This window comes from Nyctereutes procyonoides, unplaced genomic scaffold (assembly GCF_905146905.1).
Source record: "Nyctereutes procyonoides isolate TBG_1078 unplaced genomic scaffold, NYPRO_anot_genome, whole genome shotgun sequence".
NCBI classification, from domain to species: Eukaryota; Metazoa; Chordata; class Mammalia; order Carnivora; family Canidae; genus Nyctereutes; species Nyctereutes procyonoides.
Genome location: NW_026575052.1, coordinates 30,790,882 through 30,804,486, shown reverse-complemented (window position 1 = coordinate 30,804,486; position 13,605 = coordinate 30,790,882). Strand labels below are relative to the sequence as shown.

At 46.5% G+C, this 13,605-nt stretch overlaps 1 protein-coding gene and 1 pseudogene across 3 annotated transcripts in view; one reads left to right on the top strand and one right to left on the bottom strand.

Moving 5' to 3' along the window:
- Window positions 1-578: 578 nt before the first annotated feature.
- On the bottom strand, window positions 579-2,904 carry LOC129514083 (molybdopterin synthase catalytic subunit-like; annotated as a pseudogene).
- Window positions 2,729-13,605, top strand: part of MCCC2 (methylcrotonyl-CoA carboxylase subunit 2) — a 69,289-nt gene continuing 58,412 nt past the window's right edge. For all 3 annotated transcript variants that reach the window (XR_008665264.1, XM_055331635.1, XM_055331634.1), the window contains exons 1-2: window positions 2,729-3,031; window positions 12,602-12,668. Coding sequence is in view for 2 of the 3 variants with exons in the window: in XM_055331635.1 (XP_055187610.1) it covers window positions 2,903-3,031; window positions 12,602-12,668 (196 nt within the window). In the remaining variant the exon portion in view is untranslated. The remainder of the gene's footprint in view (window positions 3,032-12,601; window positions 12,669-13,605) is intronic.

The window sequence follows — 13,605 nt, the reverse complement described above, 5'->3', positions numbered from 1 at the left end:
TCATGAGAGAAAGAGAGAGAGAGAGGCAGAGACACAGGCAGAGGGAGAAGCAGGCTCCATGCAGGGAGCCCAATATGGGACTCGATCCCGGGACCCCAGGATCACGCCCTGGGCTGAAGGCAGGTGCTAAACCACTGAGCTACCCAGAGATCCCCTTCAGCATATTAAAAGGATTATGCACCATGACCAAGTGGGGTTTTTTTCCTGGAATGCAAGGATCATGTTCAATATGCCAAGATTGATCCCTAAAACACACATGAACAGAATAAAGAAAAAACGCACATAGGATCATCTCAATTACTGCCGAAAAAGCATTTGGCAAAATTCAACACTCTTACACGATAAAAACGACCAACTAACTAGAAATAGAAGAAAGCTACCTTATCATTGTAAAGGCCACATACGAAAAACGCACAGCAAACGTCATATTCAGTGGTGAACGACTCAAAGCGTTTCCTCTGAGGATTGGGAACAAGGCAAGAAACTTCACTTTTGTCCCTGCTATTCAACATAGTACTTTTTTTTTTTAAGGCAGAAGTTCACCAAAATTAATTTTAGTACTCAAAAAAATGTGTGACTTAATCATCAGTTGCCCAAAAGCATTCTTTGTTTCTTTTCCAAGATGATGATAATTCTTCATAAATTTCCTTTTTCCATATGGGCACCTTGGCTTTTAAAGTATCAATGGCAGGGCAGCCCGCGTGGCTCAGCAGTTTACTGCTGCCTTCAGCCCAGGGCCTGATCCTGGAAACCGGGGATCGAGTCCCACATTGGGCTTCCCGCCTGGAGCCTGCTTCTCCCTCTGCCTGTGTCTCTGCCTCTCTCTCTCTCTCAGTCTCTCATGAATAAATAAAAATGAAATCTTAAAAAATAAATAAAGTATCAATGGCATAGCTCACAGCCTGGAGGGATGAGGCCCTATGGACCGAGGACACAGTAATGATAACGCTCGCTTCTGATACTGGAACTAAGCCAAGTCTTTGAAACACTGCTATGTGTTTGGCCATTTCTGCCTAATGTCACTACAGATCTTTCTGATTTCATTTTCTGCCATTGGTAGATATGCTTCATATTCTAAACTAATGAGTTTTTTTCCCTTCAAAGTTGTTTCTTGTAGTCTGCACAAGAGACTGCACCACAGAGTGAAGAAATCACCAATTGTGAGACTTCATCTATGGAGAGGTTCTCAGCAGTGAATTTTATTATATCTTTAGGTTTCTCTTCAACTTCATTCAGATCTTTCCTAAGTGGCTCCAGAGCACTACCCTCCACTAATGGGGGAGATAATGGCAATTTCATCTTCTGACTGAAGGTGGAGGAGCTGATCTCCAAGCTCGAAGTATTCTTGACGGACAGCAAATATCACCTAGTCAGAGCAATTAGGGAAGAAATAAAGAGAAATAAAAGGCATTCAAAGCGAAAAGGGAGAAGTAAAACAATCACTTTGCAGATGACAAATATGTAGAAAGCCCTAAAGAACCTCCCCCTCCAAAACTTTCTATAACTAATGAACGAATTCAACAAAGCAGCAGGATATAAAGTCAACACACAAAAATCAGCTGCATTACACACTAGTAACAGGTTGAAAAGGAAATTATGATGATAATCCCATTTACAACAGTACTCAAGAGAATAAAATAGGATTTAACCAAGGAGGTGTAAGATTTGCATGATGAAAACCACAAAACATTATGGAAAGAAATTAGACACAGGGGCACGCAGGGGGCTCAGCGGTTTAGTGCTGCCTTCAGCTTAGGGCATGATTCCCGGGGTTCTGGGATCGAGTCTGGCATAAGGCTCCCTGCATGGAGCCTGCTTCTCCCTCTGCCTGTGTCTCTGCCTCTCTCTCTCTCTCTCATGAATAAGTAAATACAATTAAAAGAAAAAAGAAATCAGACACAAATACATGGGAACACATCTCGTGTCCATGGATTGTAAAACTTAATACTGTTAAGATGTCAACACTAACAACGGTGAGCAACAGATCAATGTAACCCCTATCAAAACCCCAGTGACTTTTTTTTTTTTTTTTGCAGAAAACAGAAAAACCCATACTAAACTTAATACGGAATCTCAAGAAGCCGATCGTAACTAGCCAAAAACAAAAACAAAACGAAACAAACAAAAACACTTGAAGACGAAGCTGGAAGACTCGCCAAGTTGTTAAGACCCAGCGCCAGAAGAGCAACTGACACAGGGGACACGGGGAAAAAAAACATTTGTTAGATGAGTAAACATGCATCTCCTCCAAGGACTTTTGTTTCTTAGGACAGTCTGATTCCTGTTCGGTTGCCAGCTCTCCTATAAGGGTAAGATTTTTTCAAGTTCCCAGTCCCCTTCTATTAAGAGGGCAAAAAGGGCGCCTGGGGGGCCCAGCGGTTGAGCATCTGCCTTGGGCCCAGGTCGTGACCCCGGGGTCAAGTCCCGCATCGGGTTCCCTGCAGGGAGCCTGCTTATCCCTCTGCCTGTGTCTCTGCCTCTGTGTCTCATGAATAAATAAAATCTAAAAAAAAAAAGAAAAAAGAAAAAGAAAAGGACAAAAAGAAAACAACAGGTAGAAAAAGAACCCAAAGGGCACACCTAAGAAACGGAAGCCCGCCCCTCCAGCCCTGCCCTTCCGGCGGCGCAGCCCGGCCCGTGGCCCCGGATCTCGCGGGACTGCGCCTCTGCCCCTGATTGGCCGAGCTCAGTGGGCGCAGCGACGACCTTTAACGCCCGGCGTGCGCAGGCGCGCGCCATGGCTGACCGGAGTCCGGGAGCGGTGTGGGTCGGCGGGAGCCGCGGGGAGGCTCGGTGAGGGGCCGCCTCCCGGAGCGGGGCAGCCGGAGCGGGGGAGGAGCAAGCGTGAGGCTGCCCGGGCCGCTCTGCGGCTAGCGCTCGCCGTCGCTCCGTGCCGGCCGTCATGTGGGCTGCCCTGAGGTTGGCCCCACGGCCGTGCGCCCGCGCCCTCATCCCCCGGCCGCGCGCTTATCACGGCGACTCTCCGGCCAGGCTGGGCACCCAGCTAGACTCGGGCTCTGCCGTCTACCAGGTAGGCTGGGTCAGCGACCCCGGGGTCCCCGCTTGCACCTGTCGGCTTGCCCGGCCCTGTGCGTTGTTGCGGATCCCGCGTCGTGGTCCTGGGGCTCAGGGGCGGCCCTTGCAGTCTGCAGAACAATCGCAAACCCCGTTAGCCCGGGACGGTGTTTGCCTCTTGTTACACGTGCCGGCTGCCTGAAGCCTCGGACCCCGGACCTCCGGGGGCTCGGTGTTGGCGTTGCCCCGAAACCCCGGGACGGCCTGGCTTAGCCCGGGTCGCCCCGGGGTGCGCTTAACTGACGTCAGTTGAAAAGCTGTTCGTAGAACAACATGCTTATCTTTGAGCGGCCTTTCTTGGAACTGGTGTGGCAAGGTCAGAGACACAGCTCGTGAAGTATCCGAGCTGGAAAGTTTCAGCCCGTGTCCAGGGAGCCTTGAAGTCGTAACGGGCCGGGCAGCCCCGGGGGCTCAGCGGTTCAGCGCCGCCTGCAGCCCAGGGCGTGACCCCAGGTACGGGGATCGAGTCCCGCGTCGGGCTCCCTTCGTGCAGCCTGCTGCTCCCTCTGCCTGTGCCTCTACCTCCCTCTCTCTCTCTCTCTCTCTCTGTGTGTGTGTGTCTCATGAGTAAATAAATAACATCTTTAAAAAAAATCGTAAGGGTCATTTTCAGAAAAGATGTTTTACGCAGTTTCCTTAAATTGAAAGAAGATACGCAGGGCGAGACAGAAACAGTAGGAGAGAAGAGGCTTCCAGGAGTCTAGATTTTATTTATTTATTTTTTGGGGGGGAGGGGTCAGGAGAGAATGTTTAATTCGGAAATACTAAATAGTGTCTGCGGTCAGGCAGTATGTTAGTTTTTTTTTTTTTTTTTAAGATTTTATTTATTCATGAGAGACACAGGCAGAGGGAGAAGCAGGCTCCATGCAGGGAGCCCGATGCAGGACTCGATCCCAGGACCCCGGAGTCACGACCTGGGCTGAAGGCAGGTGCTCAACTGCTGAGCCACCCGGGCTGCCCTATATGTTAGGTATTTGGTGTAGGTGTGTAAGCGTGGAATTAGGTGCCTACATGTAGGGAGGATGGATAGGAAAGCAGGTGCATTGCGAAGCGCAGCGTCTAAAGCTTGAAAAGGGAAGTTACAGAGAGCTGCAGGTTGGGGACAATGAGTGAGTTGGATCTTGGTGGTTGGGCTGGCCAGCTTCCGGGCGGGGGAGGAGAGGCAAGACTGATGGAGTCATGAAAGCGTCTAGTAGGTATGAGGACTTGGAAGTCATCACCAGGGTGTGGAATTGATGGAACAGATGAGATCAAATGGTGGAGGGCCTTGCTCTGCAGAAGCCACATTCAAATTTCACCTTGCAGGTTGCCTGCGAAGGTACATAAGTAGGGAAGTAGCAAGATCCTGTAGATGTGTTAGGATCACCAGCGTGGAGGCCGTTCGAAGGATAGATTTCCTCCCATTTTGAGCATGGCTTCTTGGCTGGGTGTTCTCCTGGTTGCCGTAGGCCTTTGGCTATTTTTTTGGAGCTCCTGTAAGGTTGTTTTTGCTAGTTTTTGATCCTGTGGGGATGTCTCTGTGGGAGAATGAGGGCCTGGAGCTTGAGGCTCTGGAGCTTCACAGTCTGCCATTTCTTTTGGCTTCAGGTTAGGGCCTATGTTTTTGATGATGGTTGTTAACTAGGGATTAGGGAGTGTGGGCCTGAGTGTAGAACTTCTTTCTCTGTGTCAAATAATGTTCTGATCCATTCTGTGCCCTTGCAGTTGGAGGAGGGAAGTAGTTGTGGTCGGATGGAAAGGCATTGGTGGGCAGCCCGCGTGGCTCAGGGGTTTAGCGCTGCCCTTGGCCCAGAACCTGATCCTGGGGACCCAGTCGAGTCCCACGTCGGGCTCCCTGCAGGGAGCCTGCTTCTCCCTCTGTCTGTGTCTCTGCCTCTCTCTCTCCCTGTGTCTCTCATGAATAAGTAAATAAAATCTTTAAAGAAAAAAAAGAAAAGGCATTGGTCTAGTATTTCATGCTTGTTAAAAACTACCAACGTATTTCCACAGAGGAAAGAAAAAACCTGGAGGGAAATAACTTTTCCTTCTCTCCACATTGTCATCTAAGGATCTGTTTAGCCGGCCTTTGCTTCAGCAAGAGACGGCCCCAAGATCTCTGTGTCCGAAACAACAAATATTTCCTTTTTGCCATGCCATCTGTAGGTTGGCTGTGGCAGTTCTCTGTAGGCAGTGCATCAGATTCAGGTCTGCTCTATTTGTTTTTTATTCCAGATCCCAGACTGAAGGGACAGTGGCTACTGAGGGATGCTCCTCTCGTTATGGAAGTCTGAGGACAGTATGGAAACACTGTCCCTCTCAGAGCCTCCGCTTGCAGTTAGCACAGTCACTTTTGCCCACATTCCACTGGTCAAAGCGAGTACAATGGACAGATTTATAGACTGGGGGGTGGGGAAGTATAATCTCACATTAAACCTTAGCAGGGAGGGGAGGGATAGAAGAAATTTGAACAAGAAGTACATTCGGCCTCATGCCCTCGAGGTGGCTGCTTAAGCTCCACCTATTAGGTAAGAGTTCAGATAAAGGAGGAAGAAGGTGAGTAGGCAAAAGGACACCTTCACCTGCTTGTTCTCTTTTTTAAGAAGCCTTTCTAGAAGTCACGCCTAACAACAACTGCCTCCATTTCACCAGTTAGAATTTTTTTTTTTAAGATTTTATTTATTTATTCATGGAGAGAGACAGAGGCAGAGACACAGGGAGAGGGAGAAGCAGGCTCCCTGCAGGGACCCCGATGCAAGACTTGATCCCGGAACCCCCGGATCATGCCCTGAGCCCAAGGTAGACGCTCAACCACTGAGCCACCCAGGCGTCCCTTCACTGGTTAGAATTAAATCACATGGCCACACATGTCTATGGAAGGAGGGCAGGATATGTTACTTTTCCAGCTGGGCGTGTTCAGGGCTGGGGAGGAGAGGGAGGAGAGGACCTAGGGATTTGGAGATGACGGGTTAAGAGATGGGGATGCCTGGGTGTCCCGGTTTTCTCAGGGGCTAGGAATCTGTCCTGTCCACTGTCACTTCTCATGGCCGTGGGCCTTAGACAGCCTTGGCAATTAGTGACAGTTTCCTTTATTTCTTGACTGGGAGGCTGGCTTAGCTAGGGTAAAGATCTCTTGTGTAACTAGCTGTAATTTCGATTGACTTTGTTCTAGATTGGGCAATGTCCTAGGCTGTAGTGGTGATGTCTTGGGTGTGAGTACACTTTAGTAGAGCATTACTCGTTTCCTTTGTGCCTATGGGAACCCCTTTTCATCACTTCTAGAACTCTGGTGCCTGTGTTTTACAAAGTTGATGGGAGACTGCGAGGTAACAGTGCGGGTGGAGGAGCTCAGCTACTTCTTGATGATGGGGGTGGGGAGGTGGATGATGATGACGACAAAAGAAGCTAAAGGCACAGCAGAATCCCATCAGCCTCTCCATCAGCAAGGGAAGGAGGACTGGTTAAAGGACACTGAGAGGACACACTTAGCATCGTGGGAGAAACCTATGGGACACACAGAACCTATCAAGACCAAAAAAGATGGGAGAACTTACATTTCAGAAAAGACTTAAGAAACATCCACCTGTGGGTATATGGAACTTCCATAGAATCCTATTCAAATAAGCAAACTAAAAAAACATCCATCTGCCAGTTGAGGAAATGTCTTCACTAATGGATATTTGATGTTATTAGCAGATTATTGATATTCAAAAATGGCCCTCATCTTTTGGAGATTTGGAAACCCTGACTACGGATGGAGTGCTATGTCTAGGATTTTCTTAAGAATAATTCAGAGTGGGGTGCCTGGGGGCTCAGTGGGTTGGGCATCTGGCTTCAGCCCGGGTCAGGGGATCCTGGGATGGAGTCTCGCCTGCTGGATCAGGCTCTCTGCTCAGTGGGCAGTCTGCTTGCCCCTCTCACTTTGCTCCCCCCGCCCCACTTGTGCTCTCTCTCTCTCTCCCTCGCTCACTCTAAATGAATGAATGAATGAATGAATGAATGAATGAATGATTAGGGGTGGGGGGCAAGAAAAACAACTTCGGCCTTATATGGGTAATTGTTGAATAACATTGGCTGCATTCCATGCTAGTCTTTTTGTTTTTGTATATGTTTGAAAATTTCCATGGAAGAAAGTTAACTTTAAAAAAATATATTTCATTTACTTATTTTCAAAGATTTTATTTATTCATGAGAGAGAGGTAGAGACACAGGCAGAGGGGGAAGCAGGGTCCCTGTGGGGAGCCTGATGTGAGACTCAATCCCAGGACCCTGGGATCATGCCCTGAGCCGAAGGCAGACGCTTCACCACTGAGCCACCCAGGCGTCCCTATTTATTTATTTGTAAACCCAGGCATCCCAGCGTTTTTCCATTAACAGTTAAGAACTCCATTTAAGAGGAGCGGAATATGTTAGCGAAACTCCTGCGTCTTTGCTTTGCCATGCTGTAACCTGTCTTTGTTTCCTAGTGTGTTGGGCTAAGCAGGGCTGAGCAGACGATAGAATGTCATAATGACTGGATGGACTAGCTCGAGAATTAGCCCCATATGTCACTGGAAAAAACCTTTTTTTTCTTCATTTTAGCAATTTTAAACTAACAGAGTAGGATTATTCCTAGGTAAATGTGTTACCCTTTCACATACCTTGTTGAGATAACAGGTATTCAGATTTTTTTTCCATTCGCATTAAATTCCATTTATTTATTTATTTATTTGTTGGGGGGGCAGAGGGAGACAATCTTTATTTTAAAAATTTGTTTTTATTTTTTAAGTTTAAAATAAATTAACATATGTATTATTCATTTCAGAGGTAGAGGTCAGTGATTCATCAGTTGCATAGAACACCCAATGCTCATCACATCACATGCCCCCCCTTAATGCCCATCACCCACTTAACCCATCACCCCCCCACCCAACCTTCCCTCCAGCAACCCTGTTTGTTCCCTAGACTTAAGAGTCTCTTACGGTTTATCTCCGTCTCGTCTTGTTTTATTTTTCCCTCCCTTCCCCCTATGTTCATCTGTTTTATTTTGTTTTGTTTTTTTTTAAGATATTAATTAATTAATTAATTAATTATAGACATAGAGAGAGAGAGAGGCAGGAGGAGGGAGAAGCAGGCTCCATGCCGGGAGCCCAACGTGGGACTCCATCCCGAGCCTCCAGGATCATGCCCTGGGTCAAAGGCAGGCACCAAACCACTGAGCCACCCAGGGATCCCTGATTCTGTGATTTTTAACAAAAGACTTGCTCATTGTGAGCTTAAGGCATTTGTGGAAATGAATCTCATCCAAACTGTTAACCTTGTATCTCTTTACCTGCTAGTGGTTGGATTAAAAAATAATCCGATAAATACATTGCATGAAAAGGCAGGCCATGTATATTGTTCAATATGTGACTCCAAGTTCAATGGAGGAACTTAATGGGGCGCCTGGGTGGCTCACTCAGTTAAGCATCCAACTCTTGATTTCTGTCCAGGTCATGATCACTAGGTCTTAAGATCAAGCCCCACATCAGGCTCCACACTGGGCACAGATTAATTAAGATTCTCTCTCTCTCTGGGGCAGCCCAGGTGGCCCAGCGGTTTAGTGCCACCTCAGCCCAGGTTGTGATCCTGGAGTCCTGGGATCAAGTCCAACGTTGGGCTCCCTGCGAGGAGCCTGCTTCTCCCTCTGCCTGTGTCTCTGCCTCTCTCGCTCTAGGTCTCTCATGAATAAATAAATAAAAAAAAAAGCTCTCTTTAAAAAAAAAAAAGATTCTCTCTCTCCATTTAAGAAACAAAACAGGGACGCCTGGCTGGCTCAGCGGTTGAGCGTCTGCCTTCGGCTCAGGGCATGATTCCACGGTCCCAGGATCGAGTCCCACATTGGGCTCCCAGCATGGAGCCTGCTTCTCCTCTGCCTGTGTCTCTGCCTCTCTGTGTCTCTCTCATGAATAAATAAATAAAATCTTTAAAAAACAAAACAAAATAGGGGATCCCTGGGTGGCTCAGCGGTTTAGCGCCTGCCTTTGGCCCAGGGCGCGATCCTGGAGGCCCGGGATCGAGTCCCACATTGGGCTCCCGGCGTGGAGCCTGCTTCTCCCTCCTCCTATGTCTCTGCCTCTCTCTCTCTCTCTCTCTCTCTCTCTCTCTCTGTGTGTGTGTGTCTTTATGAATAAATAAATAAAATCTTAAAAAAAAATCACAGAATCAGTCTGTGAATTGAAGAAATTACTGAGCTGAGAGTGGCAGAGAAAGAATTCCAAACAATGGAGCATTTGGGAAGGCTGCCTCCCTGATGAAGGTGCTTCACCATCTGTGGGGATTCTTAAGATCAGGGTTCCTGAGGGGCGGGCGCCTGGCTGGCCTAGTCAGTACAGCATGCAACTCTTGACCCCAGGGGTTATGAGTTCAAGCCCCATTTTAGGCTGAGAGCATACTTTAAAAAAAGAAGGTTTCTTTTTAAAAAAAAAAAAATTTTTTTTTTAGTTATTTATGATAGTCACAGAGAGAGAGAGAGAGAGGCAGAGACACAGGCAGAGGGAGAAGCAGGCTCCATGCACCGGGAGCCCGATGTGGGACTCGATCCCGGGTCTCCAGGACCACGCCCTGGGCCAAAGGCAGGCGCTAAACCGCTGCGCCACCCAGGGATCCCCAAAAAGAAGGTTTCTGAAACAGCCACCTACGAGGTGGATTTTTAACCTTAGAATAAAGGTAGAAGTTGACAAGATGGACTTTAAGCAGAAAATAAGCAAAAAATGACTTTCCCTGGGCAGTGGAGTGATCTGCTTCCCTTTCTATTTGGCAACATGGTGGTGAGATCTTTTCCTCACCCTGTGTGCTGAGCAGCAGGTAGATGGAGGCCAGGGCCTGAGGCCAGAGTAGTACCCGTCTGTGAGCCCCAGGGTGGCAGTGGCAGCTCAGGGTCAGCTGAGAGAGCCCCACAGAGAAGATGCCCTTTGGCTCCAGGTAGGAGCTGCCCCCTGATTCTGTCCCAGAGCTCTTCTCTGCCCCTTGGTTTTGTTTATATAAGGAGCCCCTTCATTTTAAACGTTTTCTGCTGGGTCTCGCAGATGACAGAGGAGTTCAGGACCCAGCCCCCGCTTACTAGGACTAGTTCTCAACCCAGGAGGCTCTCCATACAAAGGTGGCTCCCTTTAGGCTTGAGATGTTAGGCTGTTTAAGTCTCTTCGTACGCGTGAAGTGGCACTGTACGTGTTGCTCTAATGCCACCTCATGGTGACAGGCTGAACAGACATGCTTTGGTGCAAGAGCTTTGTTTCTTTCTAAGGCGATTCATAAAGCTAGGGGTTTCTGAATTTGCCAAATGTGAATGAAAAGGATCTGTATCGTGGGCTCAATAGGAGAGCAAAGCTCTTGGCTTCCACTGCTTCATGCTATTCATATCAGCAAACACTATGGTAATCTGAAGAGGTTCTGGTGATGAAAGAACTCTTGGCCTATTACCAAACCCCCTTTTGGGGTGGGTTTCCAGTTTGCCTTGAGTCGAACTTAGAAATGGAGACTATGGGCCAGTGTTTCTCTATTTTTGGTTGGCCATTTGAATCCTTGGGGAACTTTTATTTTATTTTTATTTTTAAAAAGATTTTGTGTATTTATTCATGAAAGACACAGAGAGAGGCAGAGACACAGGCAGAGGGAGAAGCAGGCTCCCTGCAGGGAGCCTGATGTGGGACTTGATCCTGGGACCCCAGGATCATGACCTGAGCTGAAGGCAGACGGTCAACCACTGAGCCACCCAGGCGTCCCTCTCAGGGAAATTTTAAAGTGCCTAATGCCCAGGCCGCATGTGTGAATGATGACATCAGAATCTCTGAGGGTTTATTTATATTTTTCGAAGCTTCCCAGTGATTCCAGTGTCCAGACAAGGTTGGGAAACAATGTTCTAGGCAGATTCTGGAGTTTGCTCCTGGCAGGCTATCTGCCCTCAGACAGGGCTTGGGCCTGGAAGAGAAGTGATCACAGGGTGAGTAGACAGGGATTTTTTTTTTTTTTTTTAAGATTTATTTATTTATGAGAGAGAGAGAGAGGCAGAGAAACAGAAGGAGGGAGAAGCAGGCTCCACGCCGGGAGCCTAATGTGGGACTCTATCCCGGGACTCCAGGATCACGGCCTGGGCTAAAGGCAGGCGCTAAACCGCTGAGCCACCCAGGGATCCCCAGTAGACAGGGATTGTTTAGGGGTTGGGACTTCCCTACTTAAGGGCAAAGATTCTTTCCCTCACAATATGCTGCTTCTCTCTTTTGTTTTCTGGATTTTGCAGCGCAAGAGAATGTAGCATAAACTTTGACCTTGGGAGCTCTTAGAGCTGTAGGAAATAAATAATAGAGCTCTACTATGCAGACTGTAAATTCATCTAATTTTGAACAGCTGGGGGACACCTGATTGGGTCAGCGGTTGAGCGTCTGCCTTTGGCTCAGGTCATGATCCTGGGGTCCTGGGATTGAGTCCCACATCTAGTTCCCCGTAGGGAGCCTGCCTGTGCCTCTGCCTGTGCCTCTGCCTTTCTGTGTCTCTCATAAATAAGTAAATAAAATCTTTTAAAAAAATTTTATTTTGAACAGCTGGAAGGCTGCTTAGTATCACATCATGTAAAAGGAATTAAACCACCAGAGATGTGAAAGACATGGTGGAAAGCAAAATGTGTTAGTGGATTAAACTCTGAATATTCAAAAATAACTAGCTACTTGTTTTAAAAGAATGAGCTGATCAAACAAAATTGACAGAACGGTGATGTGTTAGGCCCTCTACCCTTTTTCCACCTCTCACAGTTTATATTTTCCTGTATATTACTCTAGAAAATTTTTATTTTTATTATTTTTTAAAAGATTTTATTTATTCACGAGAGAGAGAGTGAGAGGCAGAGGGAGAAGCAGGCTTCATGTAGGGAGCCTGATGGGGGACTTGATCCCAGGTCTCCAGGATCACGTCCTGGGCCAAAGGCAGGCGCTAAACCACTGAGCCACCCAGGGATCCCCTAGAAAATTTTTCAAGACATGCAAACATAGAATCTTGTTCCTTTTAAAACAAAATAGGATCTGTTGTTTTCTTTGGGCTCTGTTTTTTAAGTATAATTTGTCAGTGTTTGTGCATTGGTTAGAAACTCCCTCAGGGCAGTGATTGATGGGACACAAAAGGTAAGATGGCATTCTAACTCTCAAAGGGCTTATGTTCCTTAAAATAGGGAAACAAATCAATTAAGTTCACTTGATGCTTACGGAAAAAAGATGCTAAAATGAATAGGAGTGACCAGAAATGGGGTTAGAGATGAGAGGGAACATGGTGTCTGATTCAAAGAGGGTAAGATTTGGATTCGTGGACCAGAGAGGGAAGGTAGTGGTGAAGAGGAGCTTGGGCAGAAATGGAGAGGCGAGAATGCCTCTTTCCCATCCGCTGGAGTGACACACGATGGAGGCCACATGGGTGGCAGGTGGCCCCATGTGAAGCCACATGGAGTTGGCACATGATGTTCTCATCAACTCTTACTATGACTGAAAAAGAAAAGATAATCGTTTTCTAATATTACTCTCCCTTTCTGTCTTTGTTTCTGTTTTAGGAGAACTATGAACAGATGAAAGCACTAGTAAATCAACTCCATGAACGAGCAGAGAAAATAAGATTAGGTAAGCACTCAGTTATTCTTCATTTTATGCTTTAATGAAGATGCTCCTTGATAGTTACTGGTTTTAGGAAAAACTAGTAGCAGCAGGCTTTGACTCTGGAATGTTGCCATTTTATTTTTTCCTCTTACTTGGCCAATTTTTCTGCCCCTATAGCATTGCCACTATCTGGGGAACAGTAAAATATCAGGTCCATCACTTTTTAAAGTATTGCTTCTTGCAGTTTTCTTTCAGTGACAGCATCCATCGAAATTTTTGTTTCTCCTGAAGCACTGGAAATATTTTCTGTTCGTTGTTTTTATTCATCCTATATACTAATTTTGTATGATTATGCATTTTTTGCTTTGTTATATAACTTGGAAATAATTCCTATATGGGTTTATCGCTAATGAGATAAGAACTTTGCAGTGTCATTTTCTGTTTTTTTAGTTATCATTTTATTTTATGTGTTTTACATTTTTTAAAAAAGATTTTATTTGTTTATTCATGAGAGACACAGAGAGATAGGCAGAGACACAGGCAGAGGGAGAAGCAGGCTCCGTGCAGGGAGCCCGATGTGAGACTTGATCCTGGGGACTCCGGGATCACGCCCTGGGCTGAAGGCGGCAGAGTGTCTCTGCCTCTCTCTCTCTCTCTCTCTCTCTCTCTCTCTCTGTGTGTTTCTCATGAATAAATAAATAAATCTTAAAAAAAAAAAAAGCCTAGGTGACTTGAAACTGAAAGCTATTTCCAAAATAAGTTTCTTAATATAAGTAATAAGGAAGAGCTGTATGAATTTTATAGCCTTCATTTAAAAAGAGCTCTAGGGTGGGAGGATGGGGTAACTGGGTGATGGACATTAAGGAGAGCATGTATTTTAATGAGTACTGGGTGTTACATGAGACTGATGAATCTCTGACGTCTATCTCTGAAACCAGTGATACATTATATGTTAATTAGT